We start from the raw sequence: 27,180 nt of genomic DNA, 5'->3' as shown, positions 1-27,180 counted from the left end.
TCCTAACCTGATCCCTGGCTGCTCGGACAGTTTCTCTGTATTCTTTCTAGGCTACTTGTTCTTGCTTCCACCCTCTGTAGGCTTCCTTTTTGTGTTTGATTTTGTCCAGGAGCTCCTTGTTCATCCATGCCTCCTGGCTTTTTTTGCCCCAGCTTCCTCTTTGTTGGGATGCATTGCTCCTGAGCTTGGAGGAGGGGAGGTGATCCTTGAATATTAACCAGCTTTCTTGGGTGCCTCTTTCCTCCAGGGCTCTATCCGATGGTGCTCTACCCAGCAGTTTTCTGAAGAGGTCAAAGTCTGCTCTCCTGAAGTCCAGGGTAGCGATTTTGCTGTGCACCCTTGTTGCTCTCCTAAGGATCTTGAACTCCACCATTTTGTGGTCACTACAGCCAAGGCTGCCCTTGAGCTTCACATTCCTCACCAGCCTGTCCTTGTTGGTAACAAGGTCCAGCATGGCACTTCTCCTTGTTGGCACTTCTATCACTTGGAGAAGGAAGTTATCATCAGTGCATTCCAAGAAGCTTCTGGATTGCTTATGCCTGCTGTGTTGTCCCTTCAACATATACTGGGGTGGTTGAAGTCCCCCATGGGAATGAGGGCTTGTGAATGTGAGGTGGCCTCTACCTATCTGTGGAGGGCCTCATGGATTTGGTCTTCTTGGTCAGGTGGCCTGTAGCAGACCCCCCTATAATGCTATCTGCACCTGCCCTCCCTTTACTCCTGATTCATAAGCTCTTGTTTGACACCTTGTCCGTTCCCAGACAGAGCTCCATGCACTCCAACTGGTTGCTGACATAAAGGCTGACACCCCCTCATCTTTTCCCCTCCCTGTCCTTCCTAAAGAGCTTGTATCCTTCCATTCCAACACTCGAATTGTGAGTCATCCCCCCATATCTCTGTGATGCCAATCAGGTCGTAGCCCTGCAGGTGTGTGCATGTCTCTAACTCCTCTTCTTTATTTCCTATGCTACCATAGAGGTGTCTAAGTTGGGCCCCCAGTGAGCCTGTCTTACTGGCTGGAGCAGCTGGAGTGCCCTTGTGCTGCTCTTCAGGTGCTCTCCCGCTGCCCTGCAATTCCCCTCTGGGCTCTAGGCATCTCTTGCTGGCACTGGCACCGGACTGGTAGGAGTGGGATGGATTAAGGTTCCCCTCCCCTGGCAACTTTAGTTTAAAGCCCTCATAATCTTTTATTATTTTCTAAAAATATATTACAGGTTATAGTTACAAGCCAAAATTAACATCTTGCAAAACTATAATTTGATCAGATAATAGGAAGGAAAATCCTACAGTTATTGTTTCCATTCAAACTAATTTTCTGAGGAAGATAGTGGTTGAAGATGGCATGCTAACATTAACAACAGTTGTCCAGAAATACACCTGATGCAGATCTGTTCTTAAGATTTTGTACTATACACTCCTGGTACTTACATTTCCATCAGACTCAGTTTTTTGTGGGATATTTGTAAGCTTGTTCTTTGACAGGGAGGGGATTGAAAAAAACCAACCCAAACAGCATAGATACTTTATACAAGGATGTTTAAGTCATTTTTGAGAATAAGCAGAAGGGTTTTCATATATACCGGGTTCTGAGATAAATTTTTGAGTTTCCATTTTTCTGGCTCTGTTCAAAATTTTCCATCTGGAAAAATGATAGAGGGAAATACAAGAAAGAATAGCAATGTCCCTGCCAGTGTGAAGGAACGTTACATTACACTGAACAAATATCCTTATCTGAATGTACAATCACTGAAATAAATGCAGCTGTGTTTATTTCAGCATAATCAGATATATTTGAATATAAAATCATTGGCATAAATGCAGCTGTGTTTATTTCAAACTGCACATGTTAATATGAACACGAGTGTGACATCAGTTAATCACTCATGAATGTATAGAGGTATGTATGTATAGTGGCACAATAGAGGCCTCTGATAGTTGAAAGTATGAAGAAAATAATCCAGCTGAGTTTATGCTTTACCTAAAAATTTTCATAACAGCATTGGAAGTCACTGATGAGGAAATGCAAAATTTTTCTCATATGAAATCCCTGGATTTATATAAATCTGTAGTTATTCTATAGAGTAACAGGTGACCTATTCTCCAGTTACTAAGGAAATAATTACTTTGAAAAATTGCCTCTTAAAATAGAGAATCATGTTAGTTTTCAGTGATTGGTATGTCCAGGTCAATCTCTTCTGATGGGTGCAGTGCAGACCTTAACTTTACCTTAGATTTTTATTCCATTTTGAGCCTTCTAAAGAGCTGCTAACCACCCTTCCAGAATTTAATCTTGCTGGGTTCTCAAACGCAGGGAATATACAGTGAAGAGCAGTGCCAGTGGAAAAAAATTTGCATTCTTTATGTTGTTAGGGATGCTTTTCCTTGCTATTTTCCCAGAGTAATTCTCTGCCTTCGCTGTCCTGTTTATAGCCTTAACCTCTGTCTTTTAAAGTCATTCAGAACTAGAAGAAATTGAAAAGTGTTCTTCAGTCTGCTTATGCAGATGGTGCTATATAGATTATCAGAAGGAGTGGCTGTACTCAAAATAAAAGATAAAGTGGCGTCACAACAGTAAATATTTTGGAGCTAAGAGATATTGGAAAGGCTTTATTTTCATCTGGGAGAAGGCTGAAATATTCTGCTAGGCTAAATGGTGGTATTTTGTTCAGTTAGTTCAATAACCTGTAATATTATCCCCATTTTGTAGAAGACAGCAGCACAAAAGACATGGCTCTTGACTGCCTAGCACCTTTTGTAGTAAATTTCAGCTGTGTGAAATGAGTGCAAAATGGCTGAGAAATGTTAAAAGTGCTTTGCATCAGTTTCATGTGAACCAAATGATGGATGACATTTAGGAAATTTCGTATCTTGTATTATATCTGTTAGATTTGATCAAATAGTGATGTTATAAAGAATAAGGGAAGTGAAGGAAAGGGACTGAAGGAGAGGAAATGCGTTTGAAACGTTTGCATCAGGTTCTGCGCTCAAAGGGACGTTGGCTATGTTGCACAGCAGTGCGCTGCTGCTGTTTCTGTTACTGTGTGACATACAGTGATTTGCTCAGTACATGGCTTAGGCAGTGCTAACTGGGAGAACAATATTTCTTTTGTTTGCTTCTCATCCCCAGATAAATTAATACCTCTGTATGATCCCATTATTATTTTTTTTTTTAATGAGTTGAAGACACTGGAACAGGCTGCCCAGAGAGGCTGTGGAGTCTCCATCACAGAGGTATGAAAAACCTGAGTAGATGCCTCTTGTTGACCCTGCTCTGAGTAGGGTGGGTGGACTAGACAGTCTCCAGAGAACCCTTAGAAACCACTTAGAAGATTACCACTTTTTTTTGCCTCCCCTGAAATTAGCATACACTTCAGATAGATTCTGTTCTTGTTGTTGTTCTCTAAATTGTTTTAAAATTCTCAGCTGCCTGCTGATCCAAAGTTAACAAGCCAAAAGGTATTTGCTTGTTTGAGCTGCCACTGTAATACAAGAAGAGACAAAACACTCTGAAATACATGATAATGTGTACTTTTGAAAGAATATGGGTTGAAAAACATGCTTCAGAAGAGATGTTTCTGCATAAACTATAAGTATTTTTATTCTCGGATTGCCACTATTTGATTTTAGGAGGAAATATTTGAGAATATTTTGCTCAGCCTAACAGGAATTTGGATACAAGTTATTAGGTGGGAAACACATTATTTTGGATACATGCAGAGCTTCATTTTGCATTTATTGATTCTGTTTAGTAACCTAATTGCCTTCTAAGTTCAGCCTTTAGCATGCTAATTTTGATTTAGTGTTTGTATTTCTGAAAACAAACTGGGAACAAACCATGTATTATCACTGTGTGTTCTTTAGACAGCTACTCAAATTCCAGGATCCACTACAGTAACGTAGTATGAAGGTAAATTACCATCATATATTAAGGGTTATTATTATATTTTAACAATTTCTGGTAGAATCACATCTCTTTTTCTTTCATCTGAAACTGTAAGATAACTTTTTGTTTGTAAGAAATATGATCTGTTTAAAAAAATTGGTATTGAATGTTTATTGTTGCTACTGTATTACATTATGAATAATTCATTTTTAGTAGCCTTTTCTAAGATTGTAAATTAATGTCAAATTTCTGATGTGAAAAACTTTTAAGCCTTTTTCATGAATGCGATATGAAAAAATAGTTAAGGAATAATACATACAGATTGTTTTTTTCCTTTCAGCTTTTTGGTGGTCACCTTAAGAAATTATGTTCACGGTGACTTTTGAAATGAAGGACTAATAATTTTTTGCCATTTGTGTTCCTTTTTTTTGTCTGTCTTCTTATTTGCAGTTTTAATTTACTTCTGTTAAGTTTCATTTATATAATGCTTTACATATGTCCTTCCTTTTAATGTTAAGTTGTATAGCAAAATATCTTCAGTGGTCTGGTGATCATACATTTGCACGTATACCTGCACTGAGCTGACTGCCACTTGTGTAGGCACAGTCAAATTAGATTGCATAGCAATGTTAGCACAGCCCAAAATGTCTTGAGGCTGGATAAATACTGAGATGGTTAGGTTACTCTTGAGTTTTGTGGTGTTACAGATACATTGCTGTCAGAATACCAGAGCTAGCTAATTTGTGTCTAAGCATGGGTAAGGTGATGTATGATGATGCACTTGTTCCTCGGAAATGCATTGTAGATGTACTCCTTGCTAAACAGTAAAGTTAAGGCAGGGAATGGAACAGCAATGTTATAATTATTGTTCAGATGAAAACACAAATTAAAAGCTCATAGCAAGTTGAAATCTGACTTTTGGTTATTACTGCATTTATTTGCTGTGGTTCTTGTGTTTCTGTAGCTTCAGGATTGATCCGTTCTCACTTATCCCAAACACTTGTCATCCTCTTAACTTGATTATCACAACCTTACCCTGCCTGTTATTTCTCTTACCTCTCTGTATTTTTGTAAATGTTATTGCTGAAGTATCTTCTTTTGTATGTTGAGAGAACGTTGAGCCTCACTTCTTGATCCTGTATATTGAATGCTGTATCAGATTAAACCTTGTTATCCTCATCTCTAGAACTCTGTTATTGGCTTTCCATTAGCATCTGTTTTGTTCTTCATTATTCCCATCTGCGTGCTCTTCTTTATCATTTTGGATTTAGTAATCCATTTATTTCCTTCCCTCATATTTGCATTTGCATTTTCATCAGTAAACGTTTTTGTCCCTTTTATTTCAGTCTAGTTTTCAGTTTAGTTTATTTTCATGTGAATTCCTCTGCAAATATGCCTGCTAATTTTCCTTGAAAGAGTTTCTTAAATTTGCCTTTCCAAAATTATGCCCCCCACCCCTTTTTTTTTTTTTAACAAATTTATTTAAAGGAGCTAGGATCTGGAATGGTCATCCTGATGTTTGGTGATTATTTGTCCTTAATTGGTCGGCATGTTCTTTGGACAGGAAACATTTCTTACAGAAAACCTCAACTGTGCACTTTAAATCTTTTCTCAAGCACAGGGGATCTGTGTGGACAGAAGCCAAATCTTCAGTGCCTGGTCCAGGGCAGAAATGAGTGGAAAAATTTCTGAAAAACTATGATTCTTGTTGGCTTTGGGTCAGATCATAAGCTTGTGAAAATCTCTATGAATTCATAGTCATGTGGCAATTGGGAAAATGTTCTGTTACTCAGCAGGCCAGGGGTCAGTGTGAGTGAATGCTCGAAGAAAGATGACTGATTAGATGGCATGAAACGAAGAACGCTCTAATTACAATCAAGTTAAATTAGAAGTGTCTGTCCAATATGTCAGTAGTGTAACAATTATGACATGTAGCTACTTCTTAGAATGTGAATACACAACATCCAAGACTTCTAATTTTATTTTCTCTTTAGAATATTAACCTAGCTAATAGTAGCTTATGCTTATAATCTCTTACTGCAGGAGATGACCATGTGCTTTACAAGGTGCTTTTGTTTTCATTTTATAGCTCAGAAATCTGAGGCTCACAGAAGTTAAGAGCTTCAGTGTTTTACAGTAGAATCACCATTTGAAGCATTTTGACATTATCTTCTTTGAAGTACACTAATTGGATTTAAGCCCACACCTTTGATTACTCTTTAAAATTGAACAAAGTATGTGTCATCCTGAATCACATGGAGAAGACGGACTTTCCTTTGTAGGGATGCTATTTTAGAGTCTGCCATGCTTCAAAAGATATTAGGAATAATAGATATTATTTCAGATATAATGTAACAATAACTGATATTTTTTTGGCAGTACAAGGAAACTTAAATACTGTTGGAAAAATTGTGTTAGGTTATCTCCACTGACTCAGACTAATGAAGAATGAACCAGCTGAGTAAAAAAAGAGTAGGGAGAACAAGCATTATCTTTTGCAACCTATTCAGTTTTGGCTGTTTTAACCTAGATGAGGAGATAAGCAATATTGTGTGATTTGAGAGTACTGTAACAAGGTTATTAAACCGATAATAATGACTGGAAGACATGTTAAATTGTTGATTCATGTGAGAAAGAAAGAATACCGAAATCAGAAAGTTGTATTACTATAATTTGGTAATTGTGATTTAGTTTTTATTATCTATGTGGCTTCATAGTGATAGCAAAAGTGCTACTGTATTTTAGCAGAATAAAACCCCAATGTGTATGAATTAGAAAATGTGGAGAAAGTTAAGTACAGGCTGATTAATGCAATCCAGTGTGATTTTACTGTGCATGCTAAATTTGAAAGATATGGTTTGTGAATTATTTAAGATCTTGCAGAAAGATTTCAAGACCAAGAAGTTGCAACCAAATAAACTTATTTATTAGTAGTATCCTTAATTAACATGTTTTGTATTTATATAACATCCTATAAAATAATCTTGTCTTGCAGTAATAGAGCCAAAAAAGAATCATTAGCCAATCATTACTCCATTTTTATTATTCTTTGCTAGATGATAGTAGGAAAATATCCTAGTTTGGGTATCATTATATCAAATGCTTTGCAGAGCAATGTGGAGACTCAGTTCCTTATGAGAGTACTAGCCAGCGTATTTGTCTTGTAGTATGAAATACAAGGTAGTGTTGCCTTGAACCGCACAGTTTTAATGGAGTGTGTTCAGGCTAAGGTCTGTTCGTGTCAGTTCTGTTTCAAGTTGGGTTCTAGGCCTTAACAGCATGAAGGTATGACAAGCATATGCAAAAATAATGAGAGGGTAAAAAAGAAAGATATTAGTATCCATGTGACTCTGTAATCCCTGGTTCTTCAGGGACCAAATCTTTCAGCATGTATAGAATTGATTTTTGCAAGTGAAGTTTTGTATGACTTAAAATCAATCCTTCAGGTTTCCTGATACCCTCTATTATATGTATTCTTATTTGTAAAAGAAATATTGTTGTTTATAAATTGATGTTTACAACACTCCCGGCATCCTAGTGAACTATTGGAAGCTGCCCACCTGTGCAGAATTATGAGTCATTTTAATTGTAATTCCTGAATTATAAATAATTTCCTACCTTAGAGTGGACAGTGGGACTACCATTTTTCTTGTGAGTCTGGGTTGTTTAAAAGCAAAAGTTCCTTCTGTTGCTAACTTCCATGTGCATCAGCAGTATCCCAGAAAGTCATCTCTCAGTCACAGAGGTAATGTTTTTGTGTCAGTATGGTAAAAACTTGAAAATGAAGACAAAGGCTTTATAAGTACCTGGTTATGAAGACTAGCTTTTGAAAAAGCATGCCTATGTGTTTAAAACTAGTGACATATATTAATATATCTTGTATTTTTATTTTCTTTTATTTTTGTAAGTTTTTATAAGTTTTCACTATTGATAGAACATGTAAAAATTACTAATACATTAAATATCTGGTTTTTTTCTGTAAGTAAACAAAAGAAGCACATGTTTTAAAAGTTAGAGGTAGGATATTATTAAAATGAGGAACCACAAGTAATTGTTTACTTAAGGTGATAATCGTTTTGTTATGCAACTGCTTGCACAATGTTTCATGATGTAATAAATCTTTCTAATGCATTTAATAGAGAAAAAGATTTTTGTAGATGTCATAATGAATGCATTGTAATGTGCATGCATATAGATTCAAACTCAAAATTGAAATTAACCTTGGATGTATTTAAAGAAGTAATTTTATTTAACCCTTTTATTTCATAGTTAATATGCTTTATGTGCTAAAGGACTTTCATTACTATCCCAGCAGCTTCTTATATGAGAAAAAGGAATTATTTTTAAGATTAGGTTTTGGTATAAAATGGCCTTGCCATGGATTCACTGACAGGGTGTACTATTAGAAGTACAATACAGTATATAACAGAAGTAGTGGGTTTTGTTGTTATTTTTAATTGAAAAGGTTTGATACCTCTTCAGGTTCCTACATAAATAGAGGTAAAGTGGCAGTTCTGTTTAGAGATCCAGTAAGACTAATTTTGAATAGGAATAGTACTGCTAAATGTGCGTGCATGTCACTCCATTTGAAGACTCAAAAGCAACATTTGAACTGACCAAGGTCACTTCATGTCTGTGAGAAACAATAATACAGCTCAACAATCACTGTATTGTAATTTAAGTACTAATTGCTTTGAAAATACCAACCTGTTTTCTGGTTTTGTGAAGTAACCTGTAAGAAGATTTTGTCTGTTTTGAAAAATCTACATTTTTTTTATTTTTTTCTTTCTTTTGGAAACATGGTCCTACCAAACACAGATACAGTGAGAATAAATTTGGAGATACAGTTAAGTAAAAGAAAATTCAATTTTAATCCACCTAATTAGAATCCTAAATCAAGCTTAACTGGGCATCTTGATAGGCTAGAGACTTCTGGATATCAAAGAATTACTAGAAGAGCAGCAAAAGTCAGTGAGTGATGTGATTGACTTTGTCTATCAATATAGGAGCATCTCTGTAGACCATGACTTTGTATAGCCCAAACCTCCCACTTCGCTCACAATCCAAGGCTTTGCGAATAGCTTATTGACTCAAATAAGCCTCTGACTATACCCTGCACTTCAGCCTATGTATAGACATGAGTAATACAAGAATAATTGGTCTGCTTTTGTTTTAAAATTTCTTTCTTGATGCAGAATAAACGTTACAAAGCTGAAGACCTACTGAAGGGGTAAGATTATGTACCTCCTCATTAGGAACAAACTCTAAGACTAAGTACAAATCTGTAAGACCAAGTGCTACCTGTCTGTCTTAGCAGATGGATGGAGATCAGATCTGCAGTGTGATGGAAAGACTTAGAAAGAGAAGCTGAGAACATGCCTGTGAATTGTGAGGCCACATTTCCTTTTCCAGAAGCTCTGGGTTTCCCATTAGGGTAGCTAGAAGGAGATTAATTGCCCCTGTTTCACAGATGTAGTTGTTCTGCTGTCTCCATGTCCTATACCCTTACACCCTCCTCTTGGTGGTTCTCTGGCTCCCATTAATTGCCTGTTAATATAGCTGCAATATAACAAACTGTTTCTTCTGGATGTTTCAGTTGTAGTAATTCCCAGTTTTGACAGTCAGAAAGGCTTTGGTTGTATTGAGACTCATTTGGTAGAGATGCTGGGTTTTTTTCCACTGTAGTAGCAGTATTTGGTTAACAAGAAATGGGACTTAATATAATAGTCATATTTCGTAAGACTTTTAAAGTCAGTTTGCTGTGGGTGTTGTGTGTTGAAAATAAAGGTGAAAAGTAACAGCAAAAGTAAAAGAGAAGGTAGAAGACTTTGTTGGCATGGGGGAAAATGTAAGATCTGAAATCCTTGGCTCTCCTTTGGTATCCTCCCTCCCTCCCTTTCATGAGAAGGTGTGAAGGAGCTGAATACTAAGGCCATGCTGAGAAGGATCTATCTGGTATTATGAGCAATTTGATTGACTGTAGCACTTGAACTGTGCCCACGTGGATACACAGTATGTGAGAATCAGATGTTGGGGAGAACCAGAGGGGAAGTTTGGAGGGGTTTTTTACAATGTTGATTGGATGAAATTTGCTGTTTGAACCCATTGAAAGAGATGTTATTCGTTGCATTTGTGCCCTGGCAGAAGGGGACTGACAGAGCAAAGTGGAACCATCTAGAGGCAGGGGAGATTTCACCCTCCACTGGGAGCTGCTGAGCCTGCTCAGAAGTGAGATCTTTCAGAGCACAAAGCAGCGTGGGGCCTGGAGACTGCAAAACTGTTGAGAAATACAAGGAACAGATACAGGGTTGGCCATAGAGGTCACACTATTTTCCTGTGGATCCAGTGGACGCTATCTACAATTTGTTGCAGTTCTAGCAAGTTCACTGAGTAGGACATTAAAGGCAATTGTGGGAACAGTATCTGTCTGCAAGGGCATAGTGGGCAGGGGAGATCTGTTTAGATTTTTATTCCTTCTTACTTAGTCATTTTGAGTTTTCTTTATTTAAAAGCCAATTAATCTAGTTTATTATATAGTAACACCCCCCCGCCCCCCTCCCCCCCCCCCCCCCCCCCCCCCCCGGCTTTTTGGGCTTTTTGTTTGAAGGCTTTATTGGCTTGTTGGAGTACTCACTTATAAGAAGAAGATCTATTTCAATACAATTTCAATAATATGTCTGACTCAGATTCTCATCTCATCCATCTTAAATCCATTCTCCTCCTTTAGTCACCTGCGTGCCTCATCACACTTCCCAGGTGTGGTTTGCTTCTACAGTAGTTTCCAAATTGCACTTTTTAGATATCAGTGTTTCTGGTAGACGAGTCAAATTACATTTCTATTGTGACTCAAGTACAGGTGGCTGTATCCAAGAGGACACTCACTTGTGTCCTCACTACCTTTTAACCAACTTGAGAAGTTTACTGTTAGTGAACTAAAGTGTGAGACTGTATGAAGGTGGAGAAAATGCATTACTCTTTTTGTCACACTAATGCTCTTCAGTCTGTTGCTTAGCAGACCAGTTCTTGTATGTCTCCTAAATATGTGGAACTGAATTACTTATGATCACTGTACAATTAATGTAAACTGAAATTTTGGGAACATGTGACAGCCATTGTAACCAACCACGCCCTCCAGCCAAGCCATTACTTCGAAAGTAGTTTGGTGTTTACATAGCTAGAGACATGACTTTAACAGCTTGGTTCTGCAGAGAAAATATTGTTAGGAAACAAAAGCTCATAAAGGGAAGTTGCACACTTTTAATGTACATACATTTGAAGGTAGAAATATATCCAAATGTCCACACATATATGTATACTTTATGCATATAAATGTGTGTTTTCATGAAAATTCCTGTTTGTATGGATGTAGCTATTTTACAGATAACTCTCAGCTGATATCGAAAATTAGCATTAAATGCTAACATAATGCATTGAATTGTAAAAAGTACACTTGTTCTGTAATATGTATTTTCATTGCTGACTGCCTCTTTATAACCGTCTTCCCCTTGACTTCCTACCTTGGCCTCTCCTTGCCCTCCACTCTCCCTGTGTTTTAGGCATCATTTGCTGATGAAATCCTCACTTTGTGTTAACATGGAGTAAAATAATATACTGATGGCCTGGATTCCTGTTGGTATTCTGGTGATCCTCGAGGAGAGAGTAATTTGGTGTCGCTCTTGCCATAATGTCCAAGGTTGAGAATTTTATTACATCTTTCAAAGTATCTTTTAACTTTCATCTGAAAATGAAAAGAAGTTGAATAAAATCCAGTTTGCGTTTGAGCTGGGCTGCATACTCACTTATGTATATAAAATTAAACTTGGTTTCCTAAGGAGTTTTATCTTTTAATACAGTTTTTTTTTCCTGCTTTATGACAATTATCATATATGGCGGGTTTTGTAGCATGTTTTGTAGCTTACTGCCACAGTTTGAAGTGCGAGCATTAAGTTAAATTAATTTGACTTTGCTTGGCAAACGGTAATAGTTGTACTTTAACAGCTGTTTGCTTTCCTGAATTGTCCTTGGTGCTGAAATTGCTTTTGTATCTAAACAGCAAAATGTGTTTATAGGGCTACAGAATATGGAGATAAATTTAGCCTGTCAAACAGATATTATTGGGGCTTTTTGTGTGCTGTGTTTTTGGGAGTGGATCCTGACTACTGTGCTTCAATTCCAAGCTGTGTCTGCTTTTGGACATTTACAGGACTGTTCGTGGAGCTTTTCTGTTTGATTTATGACCTTGCCTGTATGGGCTTCTGATCAGATTTTATTCTCATTTAGTGCAAGAGGGGCTAATTATGAAAGTGACAAAGTCTCTTTCATTGTGCTAAAGCTTTTTGAATGACAAAAGGGGGCTTTAAATTAAAATGAACTTTAACAAGGCATTTTCATATTGAAGTGATACACACTCTACCACTGATAGAGTAATTCATTTTCAACCCTTTCTGATTCTATAAACACATTGTCTCACAAGATCAGTAATTTTTTACCTCTCAGGCTAATGAAGAGTGGATGGTAGACCAATGAATTCTCTTTCTGCAGAACTGTTTTGACATTCTTAATTTTTTTTAAATATCAAAGAAAGGACAAAGAGCTGTGATTTTATTGCATTAATATTAATAATCATTTATCTGCCAGAAAAACATTTAAATATCACTTGACATTTGCAGAGAAAGATTAATGTTTAATTTACTACAAACATAGAAATACTTTGAAATAAAAGGAAATGCTTCTGGATTTGGCAAAATGAAAAAAACCTGCAATAAAATTAAGACAGATATTCAGATATACTAAAATATTCTAACCATAGCAGAAGAGAAAAACATGTTGGTGCCATCTAAAATGTCAATATTGAAATTATCACTTCTGATTGAAAAACTAACATCAACTAGACAGTTTTTTAAGGTCTAATTTAAGCTTTAAATAAACAAAGATAAATGAGGTAAGTGGTTCTCTGTTACATCCATGTGGGTACAGTTAAGAAGGCCTGCTATAAATTCTATTTGTATTATAAAAACAACATAATGTAGTTTCTTGGTAGTACGTGATTATATATAGTACATTGGAGTAAAGCTAGGATATAAGCAGTATTGGTATTATATAATAATTTGTAAGACTGGAAATCAAGGAGGGCTTCCAGAATGGGCTGGTGACTGGAGAAAAGGAAAATAGCAAAGCCCAGGAGTCAGAGAATTATGTAAGTGAAAATACATGAACAAGTTCCATTACTTATAGAAGCATCAAAATGCTGTTTAATAAAGAGAAAAATACAGAAATCACTTTGTTCTACAAAAGCTATTCAGACTAGGAACCACATCAGAGGAGTAGGTGAAAAGTGAAGTTGTGTATCAGTTTAATCTGATGAAATGGCTGAAAATGTACCTAGGCTGCATGAAAGTCTATCTGTAAATTTTATCATGGAGATTATATTATAAGATTTCACTTCTAGGCAATGAAATAATGGGATCAATGTACTGAATGAGAATAACATTTCTAGCCCCCAAACTGTTTTTGTGACTAGATTGATAATGGCATAGAGAACCAAGTTCAGTTTCATAATAAACTAAAATAAGACTTTCTTCTGCAAAAGCTGTATGTAAGACAAATATTATTCAGATCCTGTGTTTGTACTGAAAGTCTGTCCTTATGGTATCATTGTTCAAGGAGATTTTTGTGTAAGATACAGAAGGAAAGTTTCAGCTATAAAATCAGTAATTTATTAATTAAAGAAGGTTCTTATTCAGGATCCATCTCAAAAAGGTAAGATTCTTTTATAAGAAAATAACCTGGAGCCTTTCCATTAATACTCTTTCTTTTTAATAAAGAAAATTTATTTACAGCTTGACTGACTTTGGAGAGGTCCTTGAGAATATAATTTAACTATAGGTCTCCAGACTGAGGTTTCTGTCAATTAAGTTTACTCAAGTGGTAGTTTGTAGTTATACTATGGAAGTATTTCCTTGGAAAAATGGTGATTCCATGTGTCAAGCACCAAACTAGGCCAAATGCAGAACTACACCATTACTGTACAGTAATCAACTGGAATGTCCTCACTTGTAGGATGAAAGGACTGTTTTGCCTTTTGCATTACAAGAATTTGTAGGGACTTTGCAAAATGATGACTGTATTAAGTAGGAAGCATTACGTAAGTAGGGCTACTGTAATGTACTTAAGACTAAAGAATAGGAAGCTTTTAACATTTTTAACTGTTTTTAGTTGTTTCTTGCACACCTGTAATGTCTAGGCATCAGGTAAATATGAAAATGTTTTACATTAGAGTCTATAGGTAGCAACAGATTTCAGTGCTGTATATTGAGCATCAGGCCCTGACAAAGTAGGTATTTAGAGATACATCTCTCCCTGATATGCACCAATAATGGTACATCCCACTGTGGTACAGTAGTTTGTATTCCCTGATCTGACTTGGCGGTTGCTTCTGTGGTTAAGGATGCAGACGTTGTTATAATTTATTTATTAACTTATTAATAATTTATTTAGGATAGCACCCATTATATGCTAAGTGACTTCCAAACAGAAATTTCCCCAAACGCCTTTCTTGTAAGAGCTTCACTTTGAAGGATGTGATACGTACACAGTTGTGAGCTACCCATTTTGGTAGCATGTACTTTGTTAAAGAAAGCTGAGTTTCGTGACACTAATGCAAAACCTCTTTGTATTCTGATTTTCTTTTAACAAAGGTTCACTGCCGTGGATAAATAACTGCCCATCTGTCATTGGAGACCTTTGGGGAATTGATAAAGAGGGAGCAGAGAAATTGGTGGTCTGTTGCTTTTCTGGGGATTTGGTAGTTTTGGTGTAGTGGGTGTGCAATGGCCATCTTAGGGCATGGGCCCCTGATTTCTAAGTATTCTTGACACTCCAGGCTAAGCTGATGCACTGCTGCTTTACTGCTGCCAGCTTCTGTATTTATATGATTCTGTGACTTTTTCGAGAATTTGTTCTGCAGTCTTGGGCTCTACTGATATTTTTGTAATTCATAAGAATGTCAGAGAAGTGGGAGAAGGAGTCAAGAAACTGACTACATTTTATCTATCCTTTACCATTTCCCTGCACAGTGAACATTGTCATTTTATTCTTTACAGCTCCAAGCCTTTAGGTCCTTTAACTAAAAACATTAGTGTTTATTGATAAGGGCAATTTTGAAATAAAGCTCTTTGGCTGCCAGTGATTAAAGATCCATCTAATTTGATCAAAACTGTTGAATTCCTTCAGCAAGGTTTTATTATATAATTTCTTTATACGTATGTAAGCCTGCTGTTTACACAATGATATTTGCGGTATATTGGGGTATCTGTTGCTTTGTGCATTGTGTTATTTTGCTCATGGTGGTTTTTGAGCAATGATCGCTAAATCTTTAGGATTTCTTGTTTTTCATTGTGCTTTAAACTGGGATCACCATTAAGACTGCTCCTTTTAATGAACATAAAAAGACAGAAAATGTTCCCGTTCTCCTAGCTGTTTCTGTTGTCTTTCTAAATAGTATTGTTTACTCTTCCGGATTACCTTTGAAGGAAAGTTGCAAGTGATGTAAGTAGGTGGCCTTTGGGATTAACACATGCTAGAACTTTAAAATTATTTATGTTTTGAAATCTGTAATAGTAACCTCATTGCAGGAGTAGCCTCAAAAATGCTGCTCAATAAATTTTAATCCCTGTATTCCCCCTTCCCCCTCACCCAGACATCACTCAAACACCAGTGACCAAGAAAAGCATTTTTTTCTGAAAGGAAGAACTCATACTAAAACTATCCATTAGCTGCACTGTCCGGACTACTAAAATGCAAGAATCTTGTAATTGTTTTCAGTAAAAGAAAATATATCACAGTGTTGTCCCCCAGCTTTCTTGTCTTTTATATTCCACTGATTTTAAGCTGGTTTATGCCTCTTCCCTTTTTCAATCAGTCCTTCTTTCTTAAAGGTTTAAAATTCCTTAATTTTCTGTATGGAAGATGATTCTTTGGTTTGCTTAAAAACGACCTTGTACATTTTTCGCTTCATTCAGAGGCTAATCCCACATCTTTATTTTAATGTAATGATCCAGATTAGCTGCTGTGGGTGATAAATTCTGCCTCCTACTTTAATTCACATAACATTTTTGATTTATAAAAAAACCTGTGGGTTTTTTAGTCTAGGCCACACTGTTCTTCAGTATTTCTGCAATGTAACTCAATACAAAGGAATTGCAGATTTATTCATTACGCTTGTTTGGGACCACTGAGAAACAGTAACTGTGATCCCAGATACTAGGATGACCATGGGAAATGGATCTAGTGGACCTTACTTACATCACTTTTGGGGTAAAATATTGGAAGGACTGGAACTTGGACTGTGATCTTGAAAAGGCATAGAAAATCAGATCGTGCTCTTATTGTTATGAATTAGGACCAACACCATTAAAATCAGTATTGTTACACCAAAAGGAGTAGGATAGTTGGAAAGGATAAGAACAATTTTTGAGTTTTGGGTTCACTGCTGTTCTCCATATTGTTACTGAATCATTTGGTAGTGAAACAAACAAACAAATGGAGGCCTGTAACTCTTCTATACCCAAAAGATCAATACAATTTATTTTAATGCTATATTCATAGATAAACCAGTAAAAGCTTGAATTTTCACGTGCTGTCAGTCACAATTAGATTTTATCATATTGTCTAATTACAACAAAAGCTCAATCAGAATTGCTCAGCCTCTATAAGTTATGCATTAATATGTACATCTCAGTTTACCCTTTCCAGTGATGGGAGCTGGCCTTTTACAGATTGCTGCTAAGAGCCAAGGTAGTCATTGTTCCTGTACGATTTTTTTCACAAAAGCTACTGATTAACTGTTCTTTGAATGTCACTATTGATAAAAACTTGAAAGATAATAGAAACACAGCAATTTCAACTTGCTTAATTGAGGAGGGAGGATAGAAGAGAGCCTACGTATACAAGCCTGAAGCATCCAGCTTCTCAAGCCATGTACTTTTGAAATGCTTTACCTGTTTGATAGTCTTGAACATTTTTGAAAGGTGATTTGGATTTTCATTGAAAGCTGAGTCATGTGCATTGCTATAGTTTTAAGTGAAACATCAGGTTCTTAAAATAATTCAATATTGTTAAAAGAGTATTGAGATTTTTTTTGGTCATTTATTGAACTGTTGCAGTGTAGATATTACTTTGTATTGCAGAGCTTAATATGTGCAATTTTAGTAATTTAAAGTTTAGTTTACAAGGTGCATGTGTGTTTTTCATGGTATTGTATTTTTATTAAAATCATGTGCTTTGCAGATTCAGGAATCTTGATTTGACGTATGCTTTGGGGAGGAGTCCAGGGCATGATGCAAAACCACACAGGATTTCAGAGTTCATCACTATTTAATTAGATTTTTTTTCCTATTTAAAAATCAAATGCTATTTAGAAGTTGCTTAGGACTTTTCACCAAACTATTTTTTAATAAATTCTTTTCACAGACAAAGACCATAAAGCCAGTGGGAATTTACAACTGATATTCTTAGGTGCGCTCCTTTCAGAAGATATCTGATCTTTCACTCGGGAAGTTTTTACAGGTCTTGGTCCCTGTAGTTCCTGTTCCATTTAGAATGTACCAATAAAATTTCTTTGCATCATCATGTTGATGTGTTTTGTGTTCTTTAAGGATGGATTGCATTGAGGGTATTCCATATTCTACATTTTACCTTACTTTGTGAAATAGAGTTGCATGAAAATATAGATTAATACTGTTTGGCTATATCTGACTTGATCCCAGGTCCAACTGGTGAAAATGATGTATATTCCAATCTGTTCCTTGGTTGTTTTTGTTTAAAGAATTTGTATAGATTGAAATGCAGCTGCAAGTGTATTAGTGATTTCTATTGCTTACTTGTCAAGATTTTTATTGTGTGGATGAAAAATAGCATTTCAAAACCTGGCAGCGTATTGACAAAAACAGAAGAGCACTTTGTGTAATTCTCTTTTGAAAAACTACCTCTTCTAGAGACAGAGATTGCCTCAGCTACTTCCATTCATATGTATCTTGATCAATAGATTTATTGATAGCTTTTAGCCAAGATTTAATTCTTTTTTTCTCCTCAGTTCACCATGGTGCTCACTTTTCTGAATTAAGAAACTAGAATTAGGCTCCTATAAGCAAGGCATACAATATGCAAGTGCTCTAGGTGTAAAAGGAGGCATTTGACCTTTTGTTGCTAATCTGTGACAGGTGCAGGCTATTTTCTTCCAAATGGTGTTAATTTTCATGTGCAAATCCACCCCCTGAAACCTGCATTCTATATATCCACCACAGGGGAATTGGTGGTCATCATGAGTACTGTAATGGACAGCTGAGAGGGATAATCACTGATATTTCAGCACATTTATGCTTGCAACTCAGTCGTTTTTAGTGCACTTGTGTTTTCACTGCTTATTAGGGAGGCTGAAGTTAGTTATTCATTGCTGGACAAAAAAAGTGTCTGAGAAAGTTCATGTGCAGGGAACAGCACATTGTTACAAATTAGTTTCCTTTACCATTTCTGGCAAACTCATTACAAAGTAATCGCGCCCTACGCTGAAGTGCACTTCCTCTGGGACCAATAACTGTAAATAAGCAGGGCTGCAAGCTGGCTGATAAGTTGTTGTTCTGAAGATAACGGTCCTTTTTAGCAGAGTGTTTGACCTTTTTCTTTATATTGCCTCAGGCTTGTCTAAGACCCTCAAGGTCTATTTTTCATCTTAAAATTCTCTGTAGGAAAGCACAATGTGTGGTTTAAGAAGATTTTAGGATTGCTTAACATATCTATATTTTCTTTTCTAGTATTTTTATGATAACTGTTAGAATGTATCGTAAGTTTAGCTAGCATTTTCTTAAGCAGGTTTTCTTTATTTGTGTAAAGTACACTTATTGATGTAGGAAGCAATATACGTTAATATTTTATGAGGACTAAGTGTATGTTGCGTGATTAATAAAATAGTAATATCGGGCTTTTTTCTGACTTTTAAAGAAACTTGAAACATGCTATTGACCCCTTTCACTATTCACATTTTGAAAGTACTGCACTAAACATTACTCTGTGAAGCAATTTAACTAAATATAATTAAGAATTTAAGCTTGCATGATTAAAGAAAAATGACTCTTCTTTTCTCAGTATGCTAGGAGTATTGAACAGAACTGTGACTGAAAATTGAGCATGTCTTAAAACAAACCCCAAGGCTGAGTAAAAGCCAGTTTATAGACATTTGGGAATTTGATTTGTTCACATCTTCCCATCAGTTCAAAAAAATCTGTGCCAGTATTTCTGTGAAGTAAAATTATAATAGAAAAAAACCCCTTCAACTAATTTCAGAGTGCATAGGAGAAAAAAATCCATGAGGTTGTATAAAGTGCTGGCTACTCTAATAAATTGCTTATTTTACTTTTAAGATATTGTCAGAAAGCCATTGGACAACCAGATGATAACCTAATAATATAATATATAATGTATATTATATATATAACCCAATAATAATATATATAAAAAATACATTAAACAAGAAATGTCTTAGAATGCTGATAAGTTCAGATCTTAACTGCTCATAATGCTGTTGGACTTTTTTCCCTTGCAGATTACATTACTTCATTAGTTAATTAATTTTATATGTACCTTAAATAACATTACTAATATCTTATGTTTTATAATGTTAACCCCCAAAGTATAATGCTACTCACAAATTATGGAGTGATGATGCTTTATAAAATGTTGCATAGTCTCACAGATAAAACTTCTGTATTGATTGAATGGAGGGGTGATGATTTCATGTGGGCATGAACCCAAAGTAAAGCAAAGAAAAGGTGGTGTTGTAGTAGTGTGAGACTTTTTTCTTTGATTTTAAAAGAACGTATTTAAGCAATGTGGTTATGAATAGACTCTCTTACTGATACCACAAATTACCGGACTAGCAATTTACACAGAATAAACACTGTGCACAGGAAGGGTCTTAGAGTAGTTGTATCAAAACAGAAAACTACTGGTAGGTACATTACACAAAATTGGTGCTATCTAGCTTTCTCTTAAATTTATCATCATTTCAGCACGTAAACTATCCACCTCAGGTACTGCAAAGCAGAGCATATGTATTGTGTAATTGCAGAGAGATTGCAGTAACATAGGAGGAACTTACTGTGTAACCATTCATTAAACAGTTTTCTCTCTTGCTATGCATTTAACAAAAAAAAAAAAAAAAGAGAAATTTTAAGGAACCTTATAGAGCTATTAAAAAATTAAAGTGGTTTAGAAGTTGTTTGCACTTAAGAAAAAATGTTTATTTTCAATGTTAAAATATTAAAATGGTATAATGTTGAAATCAAATAGTGTAATCAAGGTTTTAATTCCTGTTTCATAGTTTCTAATGCATTTCACTGTGTTACCTGTGGTATTGGAATATAATTCTCACTCATTAGAATACATCTGTTTCCCATGATTTCAGCAGTGTGAAGGCAGTACGTAAAATTGTTAACTTTGTTTATGAGATTAATGTTGGGAAGCTTATATCCTGTCTTGGACACCAAAAAATGTTTTTCAGTGATATTGCCAGCTTTCTCCAAAGTGTATCTTAAAGCAAGGAAGTGTTTTGTTCTTACAGTTCTAGGCTTCCTTGTAACAAAACTGCCGTCTTGTTTAATGACATTGCTATGTGGGTTGAAATTAGGCTGACAGATTGTGAGCAAAGGCTGTGATATTACAAACAATAGTCTATTGAGCACGAGGAACTTGTTGAATTGGTTACCGAAGGCATTAGTGTTCAGTCCAGCCTATTTAGCATCTGGAAGACAGAGAAGAAATAGTGCACTAATGAAATGTACAAATGATACTGAGCTGCAAATGGCTGCAGGTGACTCTGGTCGCTGGTGTGTACTATGAAAGAACCCAGGAAGAGGCAGTTCTTTAGGCAAAAAGTAATAAAGTGAGATAAAATTCACAAAAGGAAAAAATGCATTAAGAGGGTTGTGAGTATTCAAGTATTAGAGATAAAGAGGAAAACAGTGTTGGGAGTTCCAGGGAACTATGCAAACAATGATTAAATTGTTAAAGGTTCTGCTGTTTTTGGGACAGTTATGTAGGTTTTCCAGAGCAGATTGGCCTGGAGTAGTTCCAGCATTACTGCTCTTCACCATCAGTGATTTCATTGACATCTGTACGATTCTCCAGTGCTAGTTTAGGTATCCTATGGACTCTGTAAAGTAGTTCTGAGTGGGCCATCTGTCCCCCATACAGTTCAGATCAGTCTGATGGTGAAACAGAAGCTGAAATTTGCAATAGGTCCGAAACCAAGGTCTCATTTTGCTCTGTTTTTATTTATTCACTTAATATTTTTGTTTCCTGTGTTTTGCAGTACAACTTCTTAATGATCTTTGAACTTAAAATACAAATTTAATTGCTTCTGTGTCCTTCTTTGGAAGTAATTTGACCAAAATTTGCACCTCTGCTCTGTGCTGCAGATAATCTATATCTGGAATTGCTGAGATCATTGCGAGGCATGTATACATAGTAGTTTACAAGCTGGACCTAGTCCACAGTCTGTGTTCGTTCAGCTTGCTGCCTTGCTCTTAGAAAATCCACCAGCATCACATGCCCAGCTCAGGCTGAAATGACTCTGGGCTTCCACACATTTAGCTCTGCAGAGGGAGCTTAAACTGACCTGTGAGGCAACTGGAATCCAGCCTGGGCAGCTGAACAGCTTGGACCACCTAAATTCTGAAATACATGAGGGATATTGTTTCCCCTACAATGTTATATGTACATGATGTTTAATGAAAAACACAGTTAAAAAGTCCTTTAATTAAAGGTATTACGATGCAATAGCTTGATTTTACCATTCTTACTTACTTTGGATAATAATCTGTAGAAAATAGTAGTTTACATTAAGATTTGAGTTCTGTTGTTGTGAATAACAGTGATGGGTCTGACCCCTGTGGCAGAAAGTGCACTTAGATGTGTAAGGGACTTAATCTGAAGTCAGGCAGATCTGGTGGGCTGACCTTGGTTGGATGCTGTGTGCCCACCCAGCTGTTCTCTCACCCTCCTCAACCAGGACAGGGGGGAGAAAACAAGATGCAAAATCTCATGGGTCGAGGTAAAGACAGGGAGATCGCTCACCAGTTGCCATCACTGGCAAAACAGACTCGACTGGGGGAAAACTAACTTATTGCCAGTTAAAATAGGTTTGGATATTAAGAAACAAAGAGAAATTAAAACACCTTCCCCCACCCTTCCTTGTTTCCCAGGATCAACTCCGCTTCTCCCACAAGGAGCGGCGCAGTGGGATGGGGTCTGCGGTCAGTCCCCAGAGTTCCTCTCTGCTGTTCCTCCCTCCTGAAGCGCTGCTCCTCTGCTCCAGGCTTGGCCCTTCCTGCATTCCTGTCAGGGGAGCCTGCTCCAGCATGGCTTCTCCACAGCCACTGGGCCTTCAAGGCATATTCACCTGCTCCCGCCTCCCTGCAGGACACAGGAGGTCTGTGCCCTGCGGCGCAGCCTTCCTGCCGCCTTGAACCCCGGTTCTCCTCAGAGTCCCTCACTCCCTGTATGTGTGGTGCTTTTCCCCGCCCTTAAAGCATTTCTGCTAAGGAGGCGCCACCGCCTCGGCTGAGGGGCTGGGTGGGGCCCCGGCTGCTGCGGAGGCGGCTGGAACCGGTTGTGGCCGGCCCGGGGCAGCCCAGCTTCTCCTTAGAGAGCTCAGCCCTGCGCCCCGCTGCCGGCACCTGCGCCCCTACAGCAGATGACATTATTTATACTTGGCAAAGGTATTCTAGCTGTACAATGTTGCTGTTTTTTTAATTTTTTTTTCAAATATTTCATATGCCAAATGTGTCCTTCAGGCAAGTGTTTAGGAACAGATTGCTAGCATGAAGTGGTTTTCTGCAGAGGGATTCGGTGAAGAGAATTTTCTTCTGAAAAGAGGAATGTGGGTAGGAAAGTAGAGGATAACATTTAAAATAGAGAAGATTAAAAAAGTTCAATTAGGAAAGCCAGAAACAATTTGGGAAAAGGAAGAAATATATTCATGAACAGAGTTCAGAATTTTTTTTCCTGCTGCTTTTCTGACCCAGAACAGCAGATCAGCCAAATTTTGCTGCTTGTGCTCACCCTGCGTAGCATGTTACCGGTAACAGTTGTACTGACTGAAATGGAACTTGCTGACGGAGTTGTTTAGCTCAAATAGCATTAGAAATAACTATTTGAACCCAACAGTATATATCCAACTCAGAAATATATATCTAAGGCCAAAAAAATATCTGAAGCCATGAAACCAGGTTTGCAGTGCTATTTTTTTTTTTTTTTTTTAGAAAGTATAATTTAGCCTGTGAGGTAAAGCATGGCCCTGTCTTACAAGACCTGATGAGATGGGGTTTGGATCAGATCAGGAAAATGTGTAGTCTTATTTTTGTAGCATATAAATGAAATGGGCAGTCTAAACCTTGTATTTAAAAATCTTGGCACACTTCAAAGGAAAAATGACAATTTAGCAATTTAAAAGCACTTAGCAAGTTCTCCCAGTGCTGAACTTCATATCTATAGCCAGTGTGATTGTTTGCTGAATAATGCCATAGGGGACAATGTAGCTCTGACTATATTTAAAAATATTATTCCATGAAATTCTCCAGGAAAAAACTGAGGCAAAATCTGACAGCCTTGTGTTTTTTGAAGAGGTGATTGTGGCTGCAAATGGTAAAGGACAAGTATTGAGATAGCTTTTGAATCACAAGGGAGGTGAAGGCTGGCCCATCTGTGGGGAGAGAGGGGTGCTCAGAGTGCCAGCCAGGGGGGCCAGGTGGAAATCTATTGACTCTTTAATTGTAGAGGTGCTTGAACATGAGCAGCAAATGGGAAGAGAGAAATCTATACAGGTGGGGGATAGAAGAGGTAGAGAGACGTTATTAGAAAAGTGAAAAAACAAAAGGGAAGCAATGAAAAGGATATTAGCATGCTTAACTGGAATACTCAGATGAGAGAATACAGTAAGTCAGTTTAATTGAATAACAAAAATCCATGTTGTCTTCTTTTTGATGTATTTTGATGCATGTAGCTTACATGTGATGCATGTAGGTAATTTATTTTGTGACTGTTATTAAGTCTATTAAAAATAATTCTGAACTGTTATAAGGCTTATTATATATTTTAACTAACAGAGGTAGAAGTTTTTAAAACTTTCCCCAGTGTAGTTCCTGGAAACTTTACCAGCTGTTCATTAAAATGCATTCTTTTTCATGTGTTCCCGGTAGGTAATCTTGGACGGGTGGACCACATCACACAGTTTGAGTATGACCTGTTCATTAGACCAGATACCTGTAACCCACGGTTTCGAGTTTGGTTCAACTTCACTGTTGAAAATGTAAAAGAATCACAGGTAAGTAAGACTAAATTAGATAATATGATAGGTTTAAAAATTGCTTACTCCAGAATATATTTTCATAAACAAAAAAGATGATATCCAGGGTTTGTAACTAAAAATTTGCTGTAAAAGATTTTTTTTGTACTTTGAAATTTTACAAGTAAAAGCAGGTGTCAGCATGACTGAATATCACCCTGTTGTTCAGCTATCCAAGACAGCAAGTAATTACAAAGATAGTATAATATTTGCCACCTAACAGGAGCTGTATTAGTAATGGCTGCTATATATTTGTTTTACTATATAAAAAAATAAATATATGTGCTAATACATGAAAAAAAAAGTCCATCATAGCTGTTCAAATATTACCACTCCAGTCTTCATTTAATACATGTAGAACAAAGGTAGTGTTGCAAACAGGTGTTACTCAAGTGATTTGTAGTAGGTGAGGAGTTGCCTGCCAATGTGTCCCCTGTGAAAGAGGAGGTTTAAATGTGAAACAACTTGATAGGCAACTGTTTCACATACTTTTAAATAATGTTTCTTTGAGTAAAAATGCCCCATGAGAAAGAAAGTTCCTTGCTCTATTTTTTTGCTTGTCTTACACGAAGAAAAAAAAAGTTACGTAATAACTTGCATTTTCATATGCACCTTGCATTTTATTCTGGCTTTCTGTTTTAGTTTATCATAATCAAACTGTCATTTTCACCTAATGGAGAGAAAACATACTTAGTAAGAGGAAAAAACTGCAGAAGCTTGTTATTTGTATTCCTACAAGACTAATATCTCAATATCCACCACTGTACCATTCCTGTTACAACTAGAAATCATGAAATTGTTTATCTATCTTTCTGGAGCCTAATACTTTATCAAACAGACCCTTTCCCCTGCTGTGCCTTACTCAACTATGATCAAATTATATAGTCATGAGATGAATGGGAATCTGTCTCAAGGAGGCGAAGAGATCTGATAGAACGATACAATATATATCTAGTGCTTACAGGATATTTGTTTTCATGGTTGTCTACATGAAAGAGAATGGTTTCACTATTAAGTTTGACTTGTGAGGTCTGTTTTTATAATGTGTGTTCCTATAATCTTTTTTTCATCTCTCCAATTTCCGTTAAAATGAGACCAGCATGAACATAATCTAGTCTGGAACCTTATTTAGGTCTTTGTACTAGCGGACATGGGCAGTATTAGTCATTGTAGCTCAGCTATATTAAATGAATGTTAGAAATTGCTACATCAAACATACTGTGTAATCTGGTTTGTGCATTTTGATTATTTTCTTCTATGTTTTACTAGAAAATAATAACAAAAACCCATTCCATTCAGTATTGCTTAAAAATGTTGCAGTAATACACAAGTAACTTTGATCACTTGATGTGTAAAAGTTGATATTTTAATAACTCAGTATAAATAATTGTATGTATAATATTTTTATTTTGGATATATTGTATAGGTGATGTGGGAGGAGGGCAGATCTATGCATTTATATATCCTAGGTCTGGTTTCAGGCTTTTAGATGACTGAACATCTTTTAGAACAGGCTTTTAGAGGACTGAAAAGGAGTAGCTACTTTTAATAGTTTTGGGTATTGTCTATATTACATTTCCTTCTCATCTTCCTCTTCCTTCAGCTTCAAATTCTTAAACAACTTTATGTACTTAGATTTGAAAATATGTTGTTTTTCTTTTCATTTTAAGAATATCTCCAGTTTTGCTTGACATTTCACACTAAAGCCTTTATTTCAAAGAAATTTATTTCAATAGTATCATGAGAAAACAAGAAATCCATTCTCTTTTTCTCCTGTTGCATCAGACCAATCATTTATACCCAACAGTGGACAAATGGGTAAAAAAGTAAACAAAAAAGACACAGTGTAAAAAACAGTCGTACAAATACTAGGAACACATAATTGTACTGTGTATTTCTGATTTAGGTTTCAGTTCTGCTACTGGATAATAGTGTAGTTTTTACCATATGTTTAGTGCAGTATTTTGTGTTACTAATCTAGTGATAGATGAAAAGAAATACTGGTTAGACATTCCTGCCAATCTCACTGTCCATGCATTATTCCGTAGAGAACAGGTTTTTTACATTCCACTTTTAATTTTCTTAAACCAGGGAGCTTCCACTTCTTACATCTCAAAACAGTACTATAGACTCATCTCACTTACAGTGTTGCTTGATTTTTAGCCTGAAACTTTCCTTTATTTAATCCTACTATTCCTAGTTGCAATTCTGCTTAGTAATAGCTCCTCTTGGTACAAATAAATCCTCATCATCCTTGGCTAACATTTATATTTCTGTAAATTATAACATTCCTCATCATTTGTGTCTCAACCCAGCTATCATGTTTGGTTCTTTCAACTCTATATCCAATAGAGCACTCTACCTTTAAGTGTTTAAGTATTTTTCTGCTTTAGGGCCTTTGGACTTTCATCATAAGTGAATCTTTCCAGCCCTTTGATAATTAGCCTAGTTTCCCAGGGAAACAAAGCTTATATGATCACACTGTCTACTTGGTAGCCTACTTTTTTGTGTGGTTGCTGATCTTTCTCCTCTCCTTTCTCCCTCAATAGTTTCTTAACTCTTGGCCAGTTTCAACACCACTGGACAGGAATTTGTGTAAGTTTCGGGAAAGCAGGCTGCCAGATGGGCAAGAGACCCATTAGTGTTCCCTCTGGCAGACAGGCTATAGTACGAGATCATTTCTTATTAAACATCAGAGAATCCACAGAGGAGATGCATAGGGGAAAGTACTCATTGGCATTTGCATTTTTAAGATACTGGACAATCCAACCGTGAAATCCAAATCCATAGCACTTTGTAGTTTTGCTTCTTGCAGAACATCTTGTTTTTATAATTATTCTTCTTCCAATTCCTTCAATATTTTCTTTGTAGTGTGGAACTAAAATTAAATGGACAATTG

General features: G+C 36.4%; 1 protein-coding gene across 4 annotated transcripts in view; it reads left to right on the top strand.

Annotated features, from left to right (window-relative positions):
- LOC121095490 (BEN domain-containing protein 5) overlaps window positions 1-27,180 on the top strand; it is a 964,914-nt gene that overhangs the window by 29,288 nt on the left and 908,446 nt on the right. For all 4 annotated transcript variants that reach the window (XM_040610380.1, XM_040610378.1, XM_040610379.1 and 1 more), the window contains exon 3: window positions 24,136-24,260. In XM_040610380.1, the coding sequence (XP_040466314.1) occupies window positions 24,136-24,260 (125 nt within the window). The remainder of the gene's footprint in view (window positions 1-24,135; window positions 24,261-27,180) is intronic.

The sequence above is a fragment of the Falco naumanni genome, chromosome 11 (assembly GCF_017639655.2).
Source record: "Falco naumanni isolate bFalNau1 chromosome 11, bFalNau1.pat, whole genome shotgun sequence".
NCBI lineage: Eukaryota > Metazoa > Chordata > Aves > Falconiformes > Falconidae > Falco > Falco naumanni.
The sequence above is the reverse complement of the archived record's forward strand: the minus strand, read 5'-3'. Positions and strand labels throughout refer to the sequence as shown.